This window comes from Xenia sp. Carnegie-2017, unplaced genomic scaffold, assembly GCF_021976095.1.
Source record: "Xenia sp. Carnegie-2017 unplaced genomic scaffold, XeniaSp_v1 HiC_scaffold_22, whole genome shotgun sequence".
NCBI classification, from domain to species: Eukaryota; Metazoa; Cnidaria; class Anthozoa; order Malacalcyonacea; family Xeniidae; genus Xenia; species Xenia sp. Carnegie-2017.
In genome coordinates, this window is record NW_025813485.1 from 14,730,645 (window position 1) to 14,753,240 (window position 22,596).

The window sequence follows — 22,596 nt, forward strand, 5'->3', positions numbered from 1 at the left end:
TTAACCAAAATTTTTTCAAACGCAGACGCATACTTGGATCAGCAACCATTCCTTCCAATCTTAATTTGCTTCCGACGTCCCTGAAATTGTACTATTTCAAACTGGTACAACATCTTCTTTAGTACGCATGTACTGTCTAATGTGACAATAGATCTTCAGTACATTCTGCCGTAACAAGTTTAGTTAATTTCAAGTCGCAGGAAATATGAAAAGAAGTTTTGCTATTCGACTCCAGCACAAAATATAAAATGAAATACGTAATGCTACAATTTTAGAAATGTCTTCGCAACATATACTGAGAGCAATTTTAGTATTTTGTAGTTATTTATTATATGATAAGTTTCACCAGTATTTATAGTCATCCTTAGTGAAGAAGAAAATGAAAATTCCAACACACGGTGTTAGTCTCATTTTGTAGTGTGTCACTTCATATGATAGGAAGGTTTGGCTGTTCGTTCAAATGATAGGAAAGTTTGGCTATAAATGTTACTCCAAAAGTTTGATCGAAGTTCTTTGCTATGTTGCGATTCTTTTGAGTGTTCTGACAGTGAAGTACTTGAAAACCAAAGTTCCATTTGCTCTTTACATAATTTTGCTGTGTCTTTGGATCCTTGTAGCAGCGACTGAATTTGCTCAACAATCGATTGGTAACTATCTTTATAACTCATACAGTCCTTCATTGCGATTGCGTTCCTTAAATACATTGTCATATTTGATGATTTCATATGATTGGAAATAATGCTTACTAATGCATATGTTTTCTTTTTTAAAGGGGAAATTGTGGGCAAATCCTAAAATGAGGTGAACATTTCAGACCACCACATGCACCACCATGCAATAAGTTTTTCATATTCCAAGAAATAATGAGAGCAGACGACATTTCGTCATTTTTGTAGTTTTACCAATTAGACTTACCCGAAGCTATTGATTCCAAGCAAAACATCTCCACAGAAATGCAAAAAATCTAAGTAGCGTTGACAAAACGTCAAATCTAATGTAGATAGTTGAAAAAGTAACGTTCGCGGGCATTGCCAAATTTTTTCATAGTTATCATTCTTTTCTTTACAATTGTCTGAAAGAAGCAGAAAATAAGAGTGTCAAGAAAATCAATTCTGGTTGAATCAATGAAACAACATAGTAAGATCTTTATTTGTTTAATAAATACCAAAAATCCACTGGCATATGCAATCTTTCGTATATTCCACGTTTGATTTTGTATCATCGGGAGGAAGAGTTCCTTCCAGCAAATGAATTAATAATCTGACAATAATTTCCATGCCTTTCTCATTGAAAGCAACTACTGAGAGCAGCTCTTTCCCTGAATCGTAGTCGTATTCGCTTTCTAAAACGCAAATGTAACGAACCTTAGTATTCTAAGTACAAAACTTTTTTTATATTAGGGCTGCCAATATCATGTCCTCTTGAATTACTTAGTCAACGCATCTTTTGCAGTTTTAAAAGTACGGGGACTATAATAAAATTGGATAGAAGTACTATACTATATCCCAAAGTAGAATGGTACATTTTACATCATGTTAACTAATGACCAATGTCTGACAAAGGTTTTACATTAATGTCTAAGATATTGTTAACGTTAATTTTCATGAGCCAAAATGTTACTTAAGTATTTCAGCATTAAAAAACAATAGATTTCTAAAGAAACAAAATCAAGTGATAACCAAACTTTTGAGCTGGCAATACCACTGGTACAGATTAGTATGTACATGGATATATAATAATTCAATCAACACACCTCTCTTTCTGCCTAAGGTATCTCCAAGCTTCTGACACAGCAATTTGGCACAAGTATTTGAGCAAATATCTTCAGCAGTGCTATTTTTAGTAGATAAACAGTCTTTAATGCTTGATAAAGTGTGAAATGTTCCTCTGGAATTGCTTATAAAATATGTGTCTTGAATAATTCTCTTCAACTTTTGGTCATCTAACTTTGAAAATTCAACATCATACATTTGAAGAACATGAGAAAATTGCTCTGAAGATAAGTGAGGATTGCATAGTAAGATATTGTGTAGAATTTCTTTTGAATTTTGTAAATCATTAAAATCAGTGATGGAATTTCTGACTTGACCCAAGGTACACATCTGGTTTTTGCTGATATAATCTGACAGGGATGTTGCAATTGATGGTTTATTCCTCAACTTTTTAAACACCTTGTAAAACAAAAATAATGAAAAGAGTATTTCCTTGATGATACATGTTCATGAAAGAAGATACAATCTAACAAATTTTATTTTGCCCTACTCACAACCTTATTTAACCCACTACTTTTAAAATAGCAAACACAGGATTTTATCAGGTAGTGATGCATCTTTTGAAAACATTGACAAAACATTGACATCACAAAAATATTTTTATAAACAAGCCATTAAATCATCCAAGCTCAAAGTGGTGCCCATGGTGCACACCCCTGCATCCCTGATCTGGACCCCCCTTTTGAGTGACAGTTCTTGATGGCTATACACCATGTCATGTCACTAATAAAATAATGGCAACAAACCTCTTCACAATACTGGGCCCATTTTTGTGCACGTTGAAAATTGGACTCGTCCCAGGATATCACAGATCCACTTTTTCCAATTTCAAGTATTTTAAGAAATGTTTTTATGTTTTTCTTTACCTCTTCCATAACTAGGAGAATTATCTGTAAATTAACGTTGAAATCAATAATTTTTTGTGCAAATAAAATTGTTACGAAAAGTTTAGGTAAAAACAACAGCCCCACTACCTATCACAAACAGAAAATCTCCTTCCTTCGTTAGAGCTTAGATTTTCTCTTTTCGTGACGTACACGCGGGACAATGCAATTTGTTGTTGTGTGTGTTGTCTCGTTGTACTCACGGTTGTAGTCTTTGGTTGTGTGACTCTTGTAGTAATGTTAATCCTGTCTGCATGGATAGAAAATTAATTCTTGTTCTTGTCAAAGTGTTGGGAACAAGATGCTTGTATGCGTATCCATCCTGTTCTTACTGTCGGAAGAAGGTTCGAGCAAACGACCAACATAATGGAAGGTAAAAGTCAGACACTCAGATTTGATTTGATGGTTATCGACCATCGTCTGACGTCTGCTTGTGCAATGTTGCCAGGTTTCAGCTAAACTAAAAAAAGTACTGTTCACACAGGATCACACTTTATAAAAGTCAGATTTCATGCATAACGTATTTTTGACATTGTATAGGTAAATAAGTAATTGCTTTTATTTGCATCCATAAATCCATAATCCCAACGAAATGGTTTTGTGGGCTAATGAAATTTTCATTCCTCTTTTAAAAATAGCTCTTCAGGATTCTCATAGAGTGAAAAAATCTCCCAAAAAATGATTTCCTTTAGAATAGTTGATAGCTACAAATGACTTTAATCGCTCAACATGATATTGTAGGAAACTGTAGCTTCACTATAAAATGATGGTAATCTTCATTGCGTCAAATTGCATGTAAATTAATGACAAATCTCTTCAATGTACATTCTCTATATTACATTGATAATCTACCGAATAAATTATTTCTAATTTTTCTCAAGCCTATGGTGCTCATCTTGCAATATATCTTATGATGAAGAAATGGTTGATTACAGATATCATGTGAATTTAAATGTATTTGATGGTCAATCTTTTGCTAATGTTACTATATTTGGCGAATGCTGGAATGCATTTTTTGGACTGAATGCCACAGAGTTTTGTAGGTATGATTAAAAGTTTATGATATTTTTGGAACCAACAAAATCAACATTTACGTATGGTCAAACTAATTTTGGGCCTTTTATATTTACTAATGATTCACATCTACCGACCAATAACAATCTCCCCATATATAATCTCCCCTAGAAGGCATTTTCCTTGGCAATTTAAGCATGAATTCTTATTTCTATTTATATTATGTTAACCATGACATTCATGATTCATTAGGTATGTTACAAAATGTGAAACTAAGGCCTCCATTAAGGGAGTTGATATGAACCAGGCGGTTCATTCAGCCATGGAGAGATGTTTGGTCGGTGAAATGGTGAAGCTTGCTTTTCAGGTAACACACAATAGAAATTCTTTGCCCTCTCCAAAATGTACTCAGTTTAACTCAACATATAAAACACCTGAACTATTGGCAAATGGAATTTATACAGTTGAGGCTGGAGATCTTAGACACAATTCCATTTTTTCCTATGTGAATGAATATCTTAGTACATTTGAAAAGACTGCTCTGTCCAATGTTTCAAATAATGAGTCAGCATCCTCACTGAAAGACAGTAAATGGATGGAAGAAAAAAATGGAAACATTGACACCATGTTACCACGTGATCTCTTTTGTGACAGTCTCAATGACACAAACTTCCTATTTTCTTTGGATTACAGTAGCAATACAGTTGAGCACAAAGATGGAACTTCAAACATTTCCTTTGATTGCACTGAAAGTCCTACATTAACTCGTGCAGATGATGACGTAAAGGACGTGAGAATAGAAAAATCTGTATTTTATTTAAGTGACATAAACCAGTCAGTTAGTTACGCTACCGATAAAAATCAACCGCTTGTAATGACTTGCTTAAGTATGAAACATCATAGAAATATCTCTGAAGTCGAAGGTTCCCCGGATTTATTTATCTCGCTGAAGAAATCTCAAGATTTTAATGATGATTTTCCAAATACTTTAAAAGAATCAGGAAGAAAAAGAAAAACGTGTGATAATATCATATTTGATTCTTTATTTTCCGAAGACTTTGATGCTTTCATTGCAGACATCAGTTCAAGTTGCTTTATGACAAAATCATTGAAAGCTGAAGATAAATCACCTTCAGTAGACAGCACATTTTATGGTGTCGAAGATTCTAAGTCTCAATTAACCAGCACACCATGCGGGGTAAACAATTGTATTCCTTTCTCGCGTATTTCGAATGGGATAAAATGTTCTCCAATTTGTTTCAAATCAACTCCTAAATCTCACCTGATTTGTTCTCCCCACGTTCGAGATATGAATCCAAATAGAGATGGAAAGAAAACATCAAGAAATTTACAATATTGTAATTCTCCAAAATAACAGTTTTCGTGCTATTTTTGCAATATATGTATTACCTCCAATTAAATGTTATCAAAAGCCAAGAGGTGAGAGACCAAAATCGAGTTAAGAAACATGATGCAGCTTTGTTCAAAACAAATAAAAATTCATTAGTCAAACATGTGGAATCTTACACAAATGAAATCCTATTTTAACGACTGCTATAATCAACTGAGAAAATGACAAGGGCAGAAACTTGAAGATTTAGGTAAAAAAGATAGCTGTTGTGCATGAAAGGCAAAATATCTTGAACAAATTTGATCTTTTTTTATCTGTTACTGACTCGAATTTCTCATTAGCGAACGAAGACATAAGCAAATGCGCTGGCGTTATTATACATAATGTATATGTATATTTCTTATTGACTTCTGTGATTGAGATTGCTCTGTCTCATGTCTTGATCATAAGTTATGTATCGTTACGAGAATGTACGTACATACGTAGTTAACTAGTTATCGCCAGTCTTCCTACTTTTCACCCGGTTATAATTTTTTCACAAGATCAACCTTCAGCCGATTGGAGGGGCGAAGCGCCTCCTTGTTGCCCTTCCCCTGTTGTCTACGTGACTGAATGGAGAGGATCGAGGATCTTAGTTCAAGAGTAATGTATTTGTTTCATGGATAAAAAACTTTGCAAAATGTCGACATAAAAATGTAAAACATTTTTGTGTATCAGTAATAATTTTGACGTAAAGTCACGGGAAAGATTCTCAAAAAAGTCATGTCTTGGCGTCATAACCTATAAATATCAAAAATTAAGACAAAAAACTGGAGCTCTTGTCTTTAAATGGAAGGGACAAGTCTTCTGTAATGTATGTGATTGAGGTATGTATATAAGATTTGTATAAGATTCTTATATTACGGTAGATAATCCCATAAACATCCTGGAATATATTTATCCTCACTTAGGGACAGTTGGTCTAGACAACTGTGAAGGGACAAAATTGTGGATTTGGTGGATTCTAAAGACGACTTCCCAGCTCTGCACGAAATACAATCCCAGCGACAATTGCTTGGCGAATGTATTATTTTACACACTTCCTTTGAATCAAAGAAAAATGAAAAATACAGAGACGCTGCCTTTTACAAAGACTCTATTTTGATTATGCTGTAAAAGACAAATTTACGCATTCTGATTGGCTATACTCTGAAGTAAACGTGAGTAATGTTCGAGAGTCGAGAAATGTCATAAATAAAGAGTATGGAGTAGACCTCTGCTCTCGACTCTCGACGAAATTTACCCTCGATCCCCGTTTTATTATTCCTTTACTCTCTGCAACGGCTACAATTACTAAACAGCGTGAGTCAGAAAATTTTAGTTTGATTGGTTCTCTTCCTAATTCAAACCAGCACTTTTCACAATAATTTGCACGTCTGACCTTAACATCCATTTATATCTCTTGTGCGAATTTCAAGAATAGATCGAGTCGATAAAAAGGAAAAATATACGACGCCTCAAGAAATACGTCTGTACATGTTGGTCAATCTTATGGAGAATGTTTGTTAGGTTCGTAATCTATGATTAAATTTGATGAATTACGTGAAATTGATTGTTGTTTTCAAGAATAGATTAGAACGGCAATCACTGCATAACTACGCAGTTATCCTTTCTAAATGTTGCAAGTATAAACTATTTATTTTGTTGAATATAGAAAGTGAAAGCAACTTGGTCTGCCCTTGAATGATTTATAAAAGTTATGGCCGGGAATGAAATAGGCGGTATGTTGCTATGTTTTTATTTGCATTGTTCGAATTCCAAAATCTATTAGTTTTTCAACGCTGAAAGAAAATCAAAATCGAAAGCGACAATTGAGACGGCGTTTCCAGGAATAGAAAATTTTCATTATGGAAATGTTGCAAAATAGAAAACAATACATGACATACTTCTTTCGAGAAACCACGAATTTCTAAAATATTGTTTTGAAAATAACAATGTTTTAGTATACTTCAAGCATGAGATACGGTACCTAAAATGTGCTGTTGAATAAAGTCGTGTATCGATATACAATAAAATGCCTAAGATTCGAATTTATTACAAAAATTATTGAAAATTTGAAAGAATATTTTCTGTGGATCTCCACAGCTTTTGAAAAACGAATGTCAAAGAGAAATTTTTAAGCCGGTTTGAACCCTAATACACAGCAACTTAATGACACGTTGCACAATGACACACATTTTCGCTGCTATTTGACATTTACCGTATACAGATTTTGCTTACTATTTATACACATTAGTTTTAAGTCTTCTCGACGATTTGTGTGATTCAGCTCGTTGCCACACATGCTCAAATAATTTTATTAATAACGTTCGACCAAGCGAGCTATTTACTACGAAAGTAGTGCAAACACTTGCAAGTAGATCTAGTTTGTAGTTGCCATGACCATGAACTAGATTATGAAATACGTCATACTCAAAGAAAAGCACTTAGAGAAGTTTGGCACAACAAAATACTTTGTGAAAGGAATTCAATTTAAATCCATCAAGAATGATTATTTATTGGAAAGTTTTGAATCAAATTATGCCACCAAAGAACAACTAAATATTGTCAAACAAAGTGTTATTTGTGTCACGTCTATCACGCGACTTATTACTACTAAAGCGATGATTCATATTGTGTGTGACGACAGGTATTTCATTTGGTCAACGTCGTCCTCCTCTTACTGAACTTATTTCAAGCATTTTGCAAAGATATCCTGATGGAGGGCAAATATTAAAGGTACAGTTCGAGTTATAACTGTGTATACCGTAAACTAGGTTGTGTTACAAAAACTATATTGATAAGGTTTGATTCGAACGCATTTCTTTTTATAAAATAATATAAAATAAAAACAATGAAACGCGTGCGGTGATTGGTCTAGAGCCGTGTTTGCATTAGCCTGTGCAAAATACATCTGAGCTCAACCAATCAAATCAATCTAAACAATCAATCAGTCAAAGAGAATTTGCAAATCGATCATGAACACATTTTAGAGGAAAAATTAAAATGTTTGTCTTTTTCGCATTATTGTTATTTTATAAAATAAATAAAAGACGTTATTCGTGTTTGCACTGTCTTACGCAAACTTCGGAGACGTTTGTGAGAACTCTTGAGCATGTGCATTTCTCGACCTTCGGTCTCGGGCTTGCACTGATCTGCTTTCGAGTTCTCCCAAAGGTCTCCTCGGTTTGCATAAGCCTGTGCAAACACAGTAAACATCTTTTATTTCTTAAAGAGTACATAACAATGACTGGAAAGAACAACTTGAGTCAAAACAATCTTGTGTTGTGGTATAATATAAAAACTTGAACTCTGTACATATCTGTTCTCCCATATAGGAGCTAATTCAAAATGCTGATGATGCTGGAGCAACAGAAGTGAAATTTCTTTACGACAATAAAACGTACGACAAGAATTCACTGATTACCCCTGAGTTGGGAAAATTCCAAGGTCCTGCTCTCTACTGCTACAATGATGCAATATTTAAGAAAGAAGATTGGGAAGGGATACAGAATCTTATGCGGAGTAACAAAAAAGAAGATCCTCTTAAAGTTGGACGATTCGGAATCGGATTCAACTCAGTATATCACATTACAGGTATGTATTAGGCTCAGTGACATTTTTTTGTAATCGATTAAAGGTTATCGACGTTAGGTTTGAAGGTCTGAATATTTATCGACGATATGGAAACTTTTTTGAAAACGTTTTCCCCCGTCTTTTGAGATTTATTTCTGGAGCCACCTAAGGTAAGCGTGTGTTTAATAATGCATCAGGATTTTCCTCTTACGTCGCAAGATTGATCAAATCAAGCGTGAGTAGCACAAAGGCTTTTAACCAATCTTAAATCGCAAGTGAGATTGTAGTGCCTCGAGTTTTGTTGCTGAATTTGCCAACTATTAATCAATACAACCAAATCCCGACGAGTGAAGCCTCTGTGAACGTCTAACAGGCGTCTCGTAGTTTTAACAGTCAACGTGCACTTTAAAAATATTTTACGAAACTATCAGCAAGTGAATTAGCTGTATTACAAGTTTTTACAATATGATTTTATTAGATGTTAATTGAGCGATGCATTTTATCATTTTTGTCTGACTATTTTTGAGCGGTAGTATTACAATATTATAATATACATCATCAAAATGAGGAACGGTGTTATACATTATGAAAAACTGCAACGGTAATAAAAGTTAGAGTGAAATACTTTGAATCTTTTCACTGCTTTTTAAAATTGTCTCACTAGTTTATTGGAAAAGTAAAACGGACGGTGCAAATAAGGTTTTCTATATTGATTTTAATGATCTGCTTTTTTCTTGTACAGATCTACCTGGTATTGTTAGTGGAACTAACGTTGCCTTCTTAGATCCTCATGAAGTATTTTTTGGAAGAGGTGAGTCTGGTCGTCGGTTTGATGTACGAAATAGATTGCTTCAGCCATCCTTAAAAGATCAATTTGCACCTTTTCATGGGATATTTGGTTGTGACTTGTCAAATTTACTTCCTTACGAAAACACACTTTTTCGTTTTCCGTTACGTACAACCACAGACTCTGATCTTTCAAAAACAATATACAACGAATCAATGATTGATGAATTATTTGAATCACTGCGTCAAGAAGCATCCATTATATTACTTTTTCTGAAGAAGGTTGAGAGCATTAGTATGTACAAGCGTAATGATGATGGTAGCATTGATTCAATCTTTAAAGTGACAATATCTGATGATACAATAGGCGAAGTTCGCGCCCAACGTACAAATTTGCTAAAAGCTGCTGTTAATACTCAAACAACTGCCGAATCTCAATACGCTCTCAACATTGTAATAACGACTGGAGATCATATTTCACAGAAGAAATGGTTTGTGGTAAATTGTATTGGCTCGAAAAATAAGCGGATAATTACTTTACGATCAAAACTGTGCTTGCTGCCTTGGATAGGGCTTGCTTTGCCTGTTGATGAAGAAGAAAATACTGCTGATGGTAGAATATTTTGCTTCTTACCTTTACCACCAGATGTTGAATGCAGAACCGGTCTTCCAGTTCATATTCATGGCTACTTTGGCTTAACAGACAATAGACGAGGGCTAACTTGGTCTGGTAGGGAATGCCAAAATAATGAAACGGCCGAATGGAATGAATTGCTGCTTAAAAAAGTTGCCAGCTCTGTTTATTGCAAGATGTTAAAAGCGCTAACTGCCAAACAACCATTTATTTGTCTTAGTGAGATCAAGAAAAGTGAACTTTTATATGCAACAATGCCCGTTGCAGAAAGGGTAATAGGACACTGGAAGTGTATGCTGGACCCAATTTTACAGCAATTGCCAAATTTACGCGTGTTTTTTGCAATTAAAAATTCTAGAAATAGTTGGATTTCTTTAGAAAATGGTGTTCTTGATCGTCTCCTTCTATCTGGGATTTCGTCTGAGACGCGTGCTGTGATCCTAAAAGTTCTTGCCCAACAGTACGATGTTGTCACAAATCTTCCTGATCATGTCCTCGATATAATTCGTTGTAACTTCAAAAATGTTACAGAGATAACACCAGCGCTCATTAGGCGTGTTTTGAAGGAACAGGGAGCCTTAATGGTAGAAACTTCCCGTGTCGATAAAATAATTCTTCTTTCGTATGTTTTGCTTGACGGTAAATTGAAGGATATTTCGGGTGTACCTCTTTTGCCTTTGGCTGACAAGACATTTTCCACTTTTTGTCAACACAAACATTCATCGAATCCCAAAGGCTCTGTATTCGTTCCAAAGGGAATGTGCACTATAGATTTACTCCCCAACATGAGCAATCGCTTTCTCGATACCAGTCTACCAGAGGATGTTTTAAAAGGGCTAACTGAAGCAGCCAAAAAGCCTAATAAACCAAAGGTCAAAAGTCCCACTCAGCTGGTTCAATTAACTAATGATATCGTTTTACAGAGCATTCGGGATAGCTTACCCAAAAAGTGGCTTGGAGGTAAACGTGATAAAGTTTCGTGGCACCCTGGATCGCAAGATCACCCCCCTCGAAGCTGGCTTGAAGCCATGTGGAATTGGATAAATAAATCCTTTTCATCGTTGAACAAATTTGAAGATCTACCTTTGTTACCAATTGGCAAAGAGCTTGGTATTTTATCAAGAAATTCCAAGTTCATATTTCGTCTACGCGGTACTTCTGCTGCTCTCCCTTCTCATGTTCAAAGCTTGATTATAGATTGTGGTTGCACAGTTTTTGAAAGCTTGCCTTCTTTTATTCAGATGCGTGAAGATATCGAAACATACGTGGCTCCACCCACTCCTTACGGTATTTTGCGTGTACTTGGGCAAGTTTCTTTAAGTGTTGTTGTCTCTGCTTTTAAAAAGATTATAACACCCGAAAACTGCGTGGTTTTTCAAGAATTCTTTTCAAATTTAACGAATCCAATTTCAAGTAGTAATTTGAGGTTACTACAACAGTTACCACTATTTGAAACTCTTCATGGTACAGCTACTAACGTGGAAAACAACGAAGCTGTATCCTATTGGACAACGCTAAAGTTACCATCCGATTTTCAACTATCACAAGATCTTGCCATTATTCAATCGTCCAATTTGTTTGTTCAGAAGCTTTTGGAGTTACTTGATGTTCGAATTCTGTCCATGGCGGACATGTTAATAAAGTATATCTTTCCTGATGTAAAAGGAAACCTTTATGGCAATGAGCAGGTTACTATACTCATGAAATGGGTTTTTGATAGATTTGAGTTTTTACATTCTCAAAATGTTACGTTTTGTAGCGAGCTTCAAAATCTGAATTTTGTGTGTACCAGTAATGGTTTGAGAAAACAACCTTCTGAACTTTTTGATCCTCAAGATCCAATCCTCTGTGATGTACTGGACGGAGTCGATGATGTATTCCCTTCTGAATATTTTTCCACCTCGCAGGTCATTTTAAAGCTACATTCGTTGGGTCTTAAAACAAGAACAACCATTACGTCGAGTGATATTCTTGAATTTGCCAAAATTATTGAAAGATGTGGCCAGTCCTCTCCTTTAGTCAATAAAAAAGCGCGTGCTTTGATGAAGATTTTGAATGAAAAGTGTTTAGATGATAGTTTTTCCTCGTTAAAAAATGATCTTAATGAAGTAAGATGGATTCCATGCTCAACATCTCGCCCAAGTAATTATCCCGATTTTGTGCAATGGTACAACACGTCAGATTTATTACTTCCTTCTGAAGTTCGAAGTGTAACTAAAGCACTCCTCGTCGGTTCTTCAATGCCACTAGTTGCGTTAGATATAGATTGTTCGGTGGAAGAGGAGTTGGGCTTCAATAAAAATCCACCTTTGGTAAATGTAATAAAGCAACTCAAAAATGCCATCGAGAGTTGGGAAAATGGCGAAGAGCCTGTAATATCATCTGAAACAACTAAATTCGAACAAATGATAGTTGGAATTTATCATCATCTTCTCACTTTAGAGTTTGAGAATATTTCTTCTGAACTTGAAGAAGCTGGTCTAAAAAAGTGGATATGGCACGGAAATGGTTTTTGTGCACCTGAAAAAATTGCTTTAAAATCAGATTTCAATATTGATCTTAGTCCACAATTATTTCTTTGTCCAAAGAAGTTGAATAAGAAACTTAAAAAACTCTTCCTGCGACATGGTGTACGGGAAAAATTTTCAGATGAAGATATTCTTGGAGTTTTGGAGTGTATTAGGATGAAACACAACGAACGTAGACATTCATTACATGAAGTAACTCATGATTTGACCATTTGCAATGCTATCCTACACTGGGTCGTTAAAAGTGGCAACGTTCTTGATCACTCTTTACAAGAAAAAGTTCTTGTTCCTGTCCAGAGTAAGCACGATGTATTGCTTCTTGCTGCTTGCAAGTCCTGCACTTACTGTGACAGGAATTGGTTGCGTAAAGGTGGATCCGAATTACAAATTCCTGGAAATTACCAAGTTATTCATAGTTCAGTTTCTGATAACGTTGCTAGACTGTTAGGAGTTCCAGCGCTTAGCACGTGTCTTTTATCAGCAGAGACTCTTGGATTTGAGCAAACTGGACCTTACGAATCAATAACTAATCGAATAAAGACTGTTCTCCAAGAATACACAGAAGGAGGAATCTTCAAAGAATTAATCCAAAATGCTGACGATGCTCATGCAAATGAAGTTCGGTTTCTGGTTGACTGGAGACACGGTCCTAAGGAAAAGCTCCTGTCACCTGATATGGCTGCCTGTCAAGGACCAGCTTTGTGGGCATATAACGATGCTAAATTTTCAGATCGAGATTTTGAAAATATCAACAAGTTAGCAGGAGCGACAAAAGTTGACGAAGTTGGAAAGATAGGGCGTTTTGGTCTTGGCTTCAACGCTGTTTATCATCTCACAGATGTCCCAAGTTTTGTCAGTCGTGAATATTTTGTCCTGTTTGATCCAAATACCAATCACATCGGCAATCATATTCCAAACAAGTCACGTCCTGGCATTCGCATCAATCTCGCTAAAAATCCGCATCCATTATCAGCATTCGAAGATCAGTTTCAACCATACAATGATGTTTTTGGTTGCAAGACCAATTTAAATGCGGATGCAGAATTTGATTTTAAAGGAACATTGTTTCGTTTTCCATTCCGCACTTCAGTTGAATCCAGCAAAAGTGATATTTGTCAAAGTATTTACAACCGACAGAAAGTGGTCGAAATTATTGGCACTTTTAAAGAATGTGCATCATCTCTGTTGCTTTTTACTCAACACGTCCGTGATGTCCAGCTCTTTGAGGTAGAAGATGGGTCACAGCCCAATGAAATGAAATTGCTCTTATCTGTTTCAAAACATACTCAAGAAATGCTTTCAAGTGGTAGTTCTCTGTCGTTTATTGAAGAATGTTCAACGTGGTGGAAAAGCAAGTTGAATCATTCCAGTATGACCATGCCTTCTCGATGCGAGTCTATTGAAATATTGACAAAAGTAATGAAGTCTGAACTTATGTGCAGTAAAGGAGATGATAAAAGTCATGAAAGATGGTTGATCGTTTCTTCTGGAGGTTGCGGAAAATCAGTGGAATTAGCTTCTGGTGAAGGTGAACATCGTGGTCTTTTACCTTGTGGTGGAGTGGCAACACGTCTCAGCTGTCCACCTCACGATTCTGTGCAAAAGTCACGGGTTCAGGTTGAGACTGTTAGTGGTGAGGCATTTTGCTTTCTTCCGTTGTCCATTGCTACAGGGCTCCCTGTTCACGTCAATGGCTACTTTGCTGTGACATCAAATCGCCGTGGAATATGGGAAAGAACAACGTCTCAGCAAAATCAAGTGCTTGAAGTCCGATGGAATGAGTCTCTCCTGGAAGATACATTAACGAATGCGTACATTCAGCTGTTAAATTATATGAAGACTCTTCAAACACTTGATTATCCCTTCTATATGTTATGGCCTGTATATTCCGATCTCCACTCTGCTACGTGGAGTCGTTTGGTGGAAAGTGTGTATAAAAGAATAGTGTCTCGTGATTTGTCGTTATTTCGCAGTAATGATAAATGGATGACTATCAATGAAGGTTACATCTTAGATACTGAACTGAGGAAAGTACCGGGAGTACATGATACAATGGAAAAGCTGCAGAAAAATGTGTTTGATATTCCTATTCACATTGTCTCTACAATGGTGAAAGCAGGTCAAAAGGAAGCTGTTCATTGCAGTACCATAGGCTTTAAAACTTTTCTCGTGGAGATCTTCCTGCCACAAGTTCAAAAAATACCATGCAGTACTCGTGATCAAATAATTTGCTATACACTGGATTGTATTGTCAGTGGTAGAACCGAGTTCTCAGACTTTCTTAATAATAAGGCGTGTATCACATGCTCTCGTGATGGAAAATTCTTAGCACTTCCATCACAACTAATAAATCCAAATGGAGTTGCTGCTAGCTTGTTTACAGAAGAAGATCATCGATTTCCTGTGGGAGAATGCTTCACAAAAAATAGCCGAATGATTGCTTTAGAAAAACTTGGAATGAAACATGATACAATACCCTGGTCTGATATTTGTGAACGAGCAAAAACAGTTAAAACTCTTGCATTGACTAGTAGAGTTAAGGCTATTGAGCGAGTAAGACGTTTAGTAAAATTTCTTAAAGATAATTACGAAAAATTTTCTGAACCGTCTCAGGACTACAAAACACAGCTTCGCCATACACAGTTCTTACCTTTCATTTCAAAATGCCCAAATGACTATGAACTTCCGTGGGAAGGTTCAAAGTTTAATAAGGAGGAATTTTTTGCCCCTGTAAACCTTTTTGTACTCGCGGAAAAATATTTAGTTGGTTCTAGCAGCATTATTGTCGATGAATCAGATGAAACTGGTTGCGGAAAACTTGGTCACTCACTCAAGATTTTACTTGGACTTACTAACCGCACTCCATCAATAACAGAAGTTTTTCGACAACTTGATTGTGCAATTGAATCCAGCCAAAATTCTCCCGGCAAACGGAAGGCTATTGACAACGTATGTAGAAATGTCTATAAATTCTTTAATAACATCATCTCCAAACCTCACAATTTATCGAATACTGAAGCGAAAAATGTACTTCAAGAACTTAATAAAAGAGAGTGGTTATTCATCGAAGGAAAATTTGTACCTACTGAAAAAGTGGCGATGGACTGGAGTGGAAACGGTGTTCCTTATCTTTATTGCTTACCATCAGACTATCGAGAAAACTACGGAGAGCTTGCTGAAAAGGCTGGTATTAAGACGAAATTTTCTCATAAGGATTTCATCAATGCATTAAGAGAATTGAAAGCACAAAAACATGTTTCCCCATTAAATCCAAACGAAATCAAACTTACTCTGTGTTTTGCATCAGCTCTAAGAAGCTGCAAAATTGATTACTCCGAGCTTGGTCAAATTCCTTTACCAGACAGCAATAATGTGTTATGTGTTAGTGAAGAGCTGACAATAAATCTCTCATTCTGGCTTAAAGACCGTGGCGACGCTCGTTACGTTCACGAAGATGTTCCCACTCGACTAGCTCTCGATCTGGGTGCAAAGTCGCTCCAAAATCGTCGACTAAAGAAGTACTCCAGAACTATCGGGTTTTCATTTGGCCAACATGAAAAGTTAACTGACCGTCTGAAGAACATTATGAAGTCGTACCCTTGCGATTCGGGAATCTTAAAGGAGCTTGTACAAAACGCTGATGACGCTGGAGCATCTGAAATTCATTTCATTCATGACACAAGGAAGCTTCCCCACGAAAAAGTATTTACGAATCATCCTGAAGAGATACAAGGGCCTGCACTTTGTGTTTTTAACAATAAGACGTTTACTGAAGAAGATCTTGAAGGAATTCAGAAACTAGGAATTGGCAGCAAGACTGATGATCCAGAGAAAACTGGGCAATATGGAATTGGATTCAATGCTGTCTACCATTTAACTGACTGCCCAAGTTTTTTGTCCAATAATGAAACACTTTGCTTTCTTGATCCACACTGCAGATATGCGCCAGAAGCAACAGAAGATTCACCGGGTGAACGATTTGATAATATTGACAATGATTTCAAAGAAGACTTCAGCGATATTTTCCTTGGTTACCTTGGTGAGCATTTCAGTTTGAATGGAGGTACAATGTTTCGTCTTCCTCTTCGAACATCGTTATCTTCATTTGAATCTCTGATATCAAGGAATGTTTTTGGAACGTACACATTCAAAAAACTATTTGATAAGTTTGCGATTGAATCGAAGAAAATGTTGCTTTTTCTCAACAACATTACAAAAATTTCTCTATCCGAAATCGACAAAGATGGGAAACTGAAATTAATTTATAACGTGACAGCTGATGTGGAGCAAGACACCGAGAAAAAACGAAAAAATTTTACCGACGTTATGAAAGAAAGCAAAAATCTTTCCACCTGTGATGTTCCTCGGCATGGAGTAACTTATCCACTTGTAGTCTCAGATTCTAAGAATATTCAGGAAAAATGGCTCATTCATCAATGTTTTGGTGTTTCAGACCAGACTCAAACAGAATCTCAGCCAAATGGACGTGAATACGGCCTTTTTCCTCGAGGGGGGATTGCTGCACTTCTATCAAATACTCCCAAAGAAACATCTGAATATGTTGCATATTGCTTCTTGCCATTACCTGTGCAAACTGGCTTACCTGTTCATGTCAATGGACACTTTGCGCTTGATTCTTCACGGAGAAATCTTTGGAACGATGTAAATGAAAACAGTCCGCTGAAAAAATGGAATGACTTTATAAAAAGAGATGTTCTTGCTCCTGGATATGCTACATTGATTTACGAAGCACGAAAATACATACCATTTACTGATGAAGGTGTGGCTACCAACTGCTTAAAATTTTCGTTTGCAAGTGAAAGGGATGCATCAAATGGACTTTTCTGGTACTATGGTCTTTTCCCTTCTTTTAAAGATTCTTTCTGGGATATTTTAACTCGTGAAGTCTATCGCTACTTATATTTGAAAGAAATGGAAGTTCTACCCGTCATTATTTCAGATGACAAAGCTCAAACTTCAGAAGCATCTGCACAATTAAACCAAACGCCACATGCGGAGTCTAAACCTCAAATAATTCGCTCATGGCGTGTTGTTAATGATGCGTATTTTTATGACTACAAAAATCAAACAAAAGTTGACGAAAAGAAATTGTTCAAGATTTTGCTTCGTATGCATCTCCCTCTTTTGCTTTTCACACAACCTATAGTGCTAGATTCCTTTCAAAAGAGTGAAATAGAATGCAAAGTGTTGACACCAGCAAATGTTATTGAATTTATTCGAACCTTTGCTGATCCAAAATCACAATGTGTTATTGGAGACCTTCCTGCAAATGTGTCGGAAACTACGATGAACAGCATTGTTGACTTGAAGATGCTTTTAGAATACTGTAAGATGGAGGAGAAATTTCCCGAGATCATGCAAGGCTTGCCTCTTTTAGTTACAGCAGATGCCAGCTTGCGTGTATTTGATGTCAATAATCCAGTTTATCGTTCAAAGTTTAGCGATCTATTTCCTCTAAATGCAGATTTGTTTGTTCATCAAGATTTAGTGAGCTACATTCCTAACATTGAATGCCTTCCAGAAGATCGAGTAATGATGCCGTTAACTGTCGAATCTGTGAACAAACATCTTCCTTTGATTTTTCCTGAACACATGAGAGGCAAATCAGAGCATATTTCTTTCAAATACCCGGAGAACGGTGCATTATCAAGAAAATGGTTTCAGCGACTGTGGCTTTTCTTGCAAAAATACACATCACCCGGTGCTTCGCTTTCAGTTCTTGGTAGTTGGCCTATAATTCCTACAGTAAACGAAAAATTAGTTACCATTCATAATGGGAAAACCGTACTTGATACTACACCACGTCGCAATGAAACTGCCCAGGCAAAACATGTTCGGGATATTTTGGAGAAGTTGGATTGCCCAAGATTGAACACAGAAATAACCATGAACAAAAACCTAGCTCCACCTTCCCAAGACATTTTCTCTACTGTTTCTAACTTTTTTGAGAGGTTTGGCTTATCTTCAAACGCAACAAAGGATGGAGAGCGTGTTACAGATCAATATGTTTCGCAGCCTCATAATGTTGGTGATGTTCTTCAAGTACTTGATTTTATGAGAATGAAAGAAGAGTTAGATATCTCCATACTGACCAAAGAAGATTTAAGAACGATTCTCAGTTTTGCTCAAAATGACTTGGAGAATTTGGAGTGTAAACATGCTGTTATTTTAAAACGTCTACCGATTCATTTAGGAATTGATGGGTCTTACTTCAGTTTATCTCAATATGCACATTCCTGTGTGATCCCACAAGGTGTTCCAACTGAAGAAATCGCAAGACTACAACGACACACAGATTGTATTTTTCTTGACGCAATGTCGTCTACTCTACTTCCTGAACTCTACAATTGGCTTAAAGTTGGTGTGGAAATAAGTTTAGTCGATTTTTATAAGAATCACATCATTCCCAATTTTGCCATTTTTAGTAGAGAAAGTCAAGAATCATACTTAAAGCACATTAAGAATGATGTTTTGCTTTCCTGTAACTTAGGGAACAAAAAAATTTTTACTGATGTCATGACTGAAAGTTTACTGATCCCAGGAGACGACAACCAACTCCACTACGCTCGAACGTTTTATGACCCAAGAAATAAAGTTTTCAAAGCAATGCTAAACGAGGACTCTATCTATTTTCCTCCCAAACTTTTTCATACTGATGACTGGCTCGACTTCCTGTGTGAAATTGGTATGAAAACGAAAGTTGAAGAAAATCAATTCTTAGAATTTTGTAACCAAGTTGCTGCCTGTGCTTCTTACGATCGTGAAGTCAGTGAAAAAAAATCAAAGAACCTTCTTTCTTACTTTTTTGAAAATGATCATCTCCGTGGTAAAGCCTTTATGTCTTCACTCTCAAGTATACGATTCATTCCATCTGAGAAAGTAGAAATGAGTTATCTATCATTACACAAACAATATGAGTGTACTTCTGCAGACTGCCAACCACCCTTTGTTAAATTTTTTGATGCAGTGCCTTGGGAATACCGTGCTCTTACGTGGACCAGCGCTCAACTTCTCCCGGTGGAATGTATCCTCAAGAAAGAGTTGCTTTGTTATTTGGGAAGCCAAGAAATACCATCTGTCAAGACAATCGCTAGTCATCTTCAAAATCTTTCTTCCATCCTCACTGAAATAAGTTCTAGGAACGAAGTTCTCCCTCAACCTGCCTTCCTCATGAGGATTATGGATTCTATTTACAAAGCATTATCAGAAAGATTAGTATGTCGTGATGAAAAAGATATCTCAGAGAGATGCAGTGCAGAGTGTAAAAGCATCGGTTTAAGAATGAAAAATGTTCCATGTATTTTGGTAGAATTTGGTAAAGCAATAATATCCGCCGATAAACTTTCTTTTGAAAATCAATCTGAATCTGTCTTTGCACCATTTTTGTATACACTTCCCAGAAAATATGGTAGTTATGAACATTTAATGAAGAGACTTGGTGTCACGGAAAGGTTTACCTCGCTGCAATTTGCCATTGTCTTATTTGCATTACGTGAGAAGTGCCAAAATAAAGTAGTAAATCCCGATCTTTTTGAAAAGGCTAAAGGCGCTGTGAAATTTTTGTTTCAAAGTTTGCTTGTCGAAAGAAGTGCTGGCAAAGAATCAAGCATACACGGCTTAAAGGAGTTGTTTCTTCCCAGTGAAAGAATGATAATGGTGAAATCCAGTGATTTAATCTTCCAAATATCAACAAGACATCAACGTGCTCTGCAATCTCACGGAGATATGAACGTTATGTTTCCGTTAGAGAAATGCGGTCTTCTTAGAGAAAAGGATATGGAGTACTTTAAATCCCTACCACAACATTTGAGGCCCAAGTTATCAAAAGATGTATTTAAGGAAGTCCTGGATCCAAAGAGCAAAAATGATGTTTGTACTACCTGCATTCGCTATAGTCCATGTGAATTCATAAAAAGATACTTGCTTCTAATAAAATCCCGTGAATTTCATTCCTGTCTTATTCGTTTGTTGAAGCACCAAAACAATAGTTCACAACTTAATGAGAATGATCAAAGTAGATTGTCTATCTTCGAAAATGATCAGCTTAAAATCATTTGTATGCGAAACATCCTCACTCGTCTGGTCGACGCCTCTACTGAATCTCCATTGTCAACAAACGCCATGCCAATTGACTGCTATGCAGAAAGACAAGACAATACGTGGCATCTTTACATACAGCGTATGACTAGTGAAACCTTGACTCCTGCCTTGGCAATTTGCATTAAAAAGATTAGCGGCTGGATTTTTAATGCGACCAGTGAAGCCTCCATTTTAAGCATGCTGCTTTGCAATGATCCATCACAGTTGTCAAATATTTTGGATAAACTAGATATCAAAGAGGATTTTGCTCAAGAGAAATATAAAATTGGCGATTTCGTTCCGTTAGTGTTTCATTACCTGCTTCAACAGAATCCGTTGTTTATTTTTCATGAAGGCGAAATTGTGGCCTATTGTGTTGAGGATCAAGAAGAACGTGATCACGATATAACAGAAAACAACGAAATGCAATATGTGCTTGCAAAAATAATATCTTGTATAAATCCTTCTGAGAGTGCAACCTCATCCGATTTCACTGAAGAATACCTAATTGATCTTGGAAAGGCACAGAAGAAAGTAAGCGTTCTAGATTTATATAAGTTTGTTCAAAACCAGAAAGAAGCTAATGAAATAACTGATTTGGTCGAATTTACTGGTGATCCAAAATCTATACCAACTAGTCTTGATGAAGGCAAAAAGAAAATCCGAGAAGCTCTTATCAAGGCTTGGAGATTGCCAGAAAAACTTCGGCGAAAAGCTATCAAACGATTGTATCTTCAGTATCATCCAGATAAAAATCCAAATAATGTTGAATTTGCGAATGAATTATTCAAGTTTTTGATATGTGAAATGAAACAAATGGAAAAAGAACAGTCCGATATTGATATTAATTTAACCACATTATTTACTAACTTGAATCGTCAGGCAAGAAAACAAAGAGACACCTACAACAACTATCGAAGTAGCTGTAAAGGTGGCATGTCAGGATTTTCTACAACATCGCAATCTTATACTTGTCCCAATACATTTGAAGCAAAACGCTGGTTAAAACAAGCCCAACACGATTTCGAAGTTGCTAGGGTGTTGTCAACCTCACTACCATCTTATGATGCTTGGGCATGTTTTCTTAGTCAGCAAGTTGTAGAGAAAACTTTAAAGGCAGCGTTATACGCTAAGTGTGGTCTTTCCAACGAACAGCTGCATACTCACGATATTTACTCCTTAGCACATCACGTATGCTGTCTTCGTGGCTTCTCTTGTGAAATCCAAGATATGACCTTTGTCGTTGGTGATTATTATCTGAGCACTCGTTATCCAAACCAACAACCTGGTGGCACTATTCCAGCCGATGCCTTCAGTCCCGACGAGTGTCAACAAGCATTGAATGCTGCTGGAAGAATTGTTGAAATCGTCAAGAACTTAATTGATCTTTAAACTTTTCTTATACTAACACTATGGTTATGGTTTTTTTCATCAAAAACATTGTATAAGACAGTGCTAGCTAATTGAAATATTTAAAAAAATTATAATTGTTGATTACACGTTTAAATTTTAATTCATTGTTATCGATCCTAATTCTTATTATTCATTTTAATTATTTAATATTCACTTTACTTTTAAACTTTATAAAGTTGAGCATGTTTTAGAGACGACATTGTTGTAATAGATAATTTTTTTGTTAATTATACTTTTATAACTTGTATTTTGCAGTAAATTGTAGAAGAATAAATCATTTTTGAAGTACCAAATGGCTGAAACCTGTGCCTCGAAGGTTATCTTACAATCATGCCATTTATTCTATCGTTGCCTTGTTAAATGTTACTTAAATACTCAAATCAATAGGATTTCACAATCTAATTCCAAATCTAATCCTTTTGAAACTAAAGCCATGAATCAAAGAAGTGTGCTTTCTAATTTTCTCATTGGTGCAATTAACAATTACGCAATTGACGTTGATGACACGTGATATTTTTAT

General features: G+C 36.1%; 3 protein-coding genes across 5 annotated transcripts; 2 read left to right on the forward strand and 1 right to left on the reverse strand.

The window, feature by feature from the left end:
• Window positions 1–206: 206 nt before the first annotated feature.
• Window positions 207–2,823, reverse strand: LOC124447413. Of its 2 annotated transcripts, XM_046998324.1 has the most exons (6): window positions 2,747–2,823; window positions 2,519–2,662; window positions 1,754–2,171; window positions 1,166–1,342; window positions 916–1,072; window positions 207–693 (listed from the first exon to the last, which is right to left on the reverse strand). In XM_046998324.1, the coding sequence occupies exons 2-6, from the start codon at window positions 2,645–2,647 to the stop codon at window positions 423–425; spliced, it is 1,152 nt and encodes a 383-aa protein (XP_046854280.1). In that variant the 5' UTR covers window positions 2,648–2,662; window positions 2,747–2,823; the 3' UTR covers window positions 207–422. The 2 variants fall into 2 exon arrangements, with proteins under 2 accessions (XP_046854280.1, XP_046854279.1); XM_046998323.1 differs by having other exon boundaries at window positions 2,519–2,779.
• A 3-nt stretch (window positions 2,824–2,826) lies between these two features.
• On the forward strand, window positions 2,827–5,182 carry LOC124447416 (DNA damage-induced apoptosis suppressor protein-like). Of its 2 annotated transcripts, none has more exons than XM_046998326.1 (4): window positions 2,827–3,029; window positions 3,538–3,699; window positions 3,923–4,037; window positions 4,367–5,182. In XM_046998326.1, exons 1-4 carry the CDS (start codon window positions 2,911–2,913, stop codon window positions 4,376–4,378), a joined length of 408 nt encoding a protein of 135 aa, XP_046854282.1. In that variant the 5' UTR covers window positions 2,827–2,910; the 3' UTR covers window positions 4,379–5,182. The 2 variants fall into 2 exon arrangements, with proteins under 2 accessions (XP_046854282.1, XP_046854283.1); XM_046998327.1 differs by having other exon boundaries at window positions 4,364–5,124.
• Window positions 5,183–5,742: 560 nt separating this feature from the next.
• Window positions 5,743–22,159, forward strand: LOC124446110 (sacsin-like). Its single transcript, XM_046996922.1, has 6 exons — window positions 5,743–5,887; window positions 5,972–6,569; window positions 6,715–6,781; window positions 7,690–7,778; window positions 8,378–8,636; window positions 9,358–22,159. The coding sequence occupies exons 3-6, from the start codon at window positions 6,760–6,762 to the stop codon at window positions 22,053–22,055; spliced, it is 13,068 nt and encodes a 4,355-aa protein (XP_046852878.1). The 5' UTR covers window positions 5,743–5,887; window positions 5,972–6,569; window positions 6,715–6,759; the 3' UTR covers window positions 22,056–22,159.
• The last annotated feature ends 437 nt before the right edge of the window (window positions 22,160–22,596 follow it).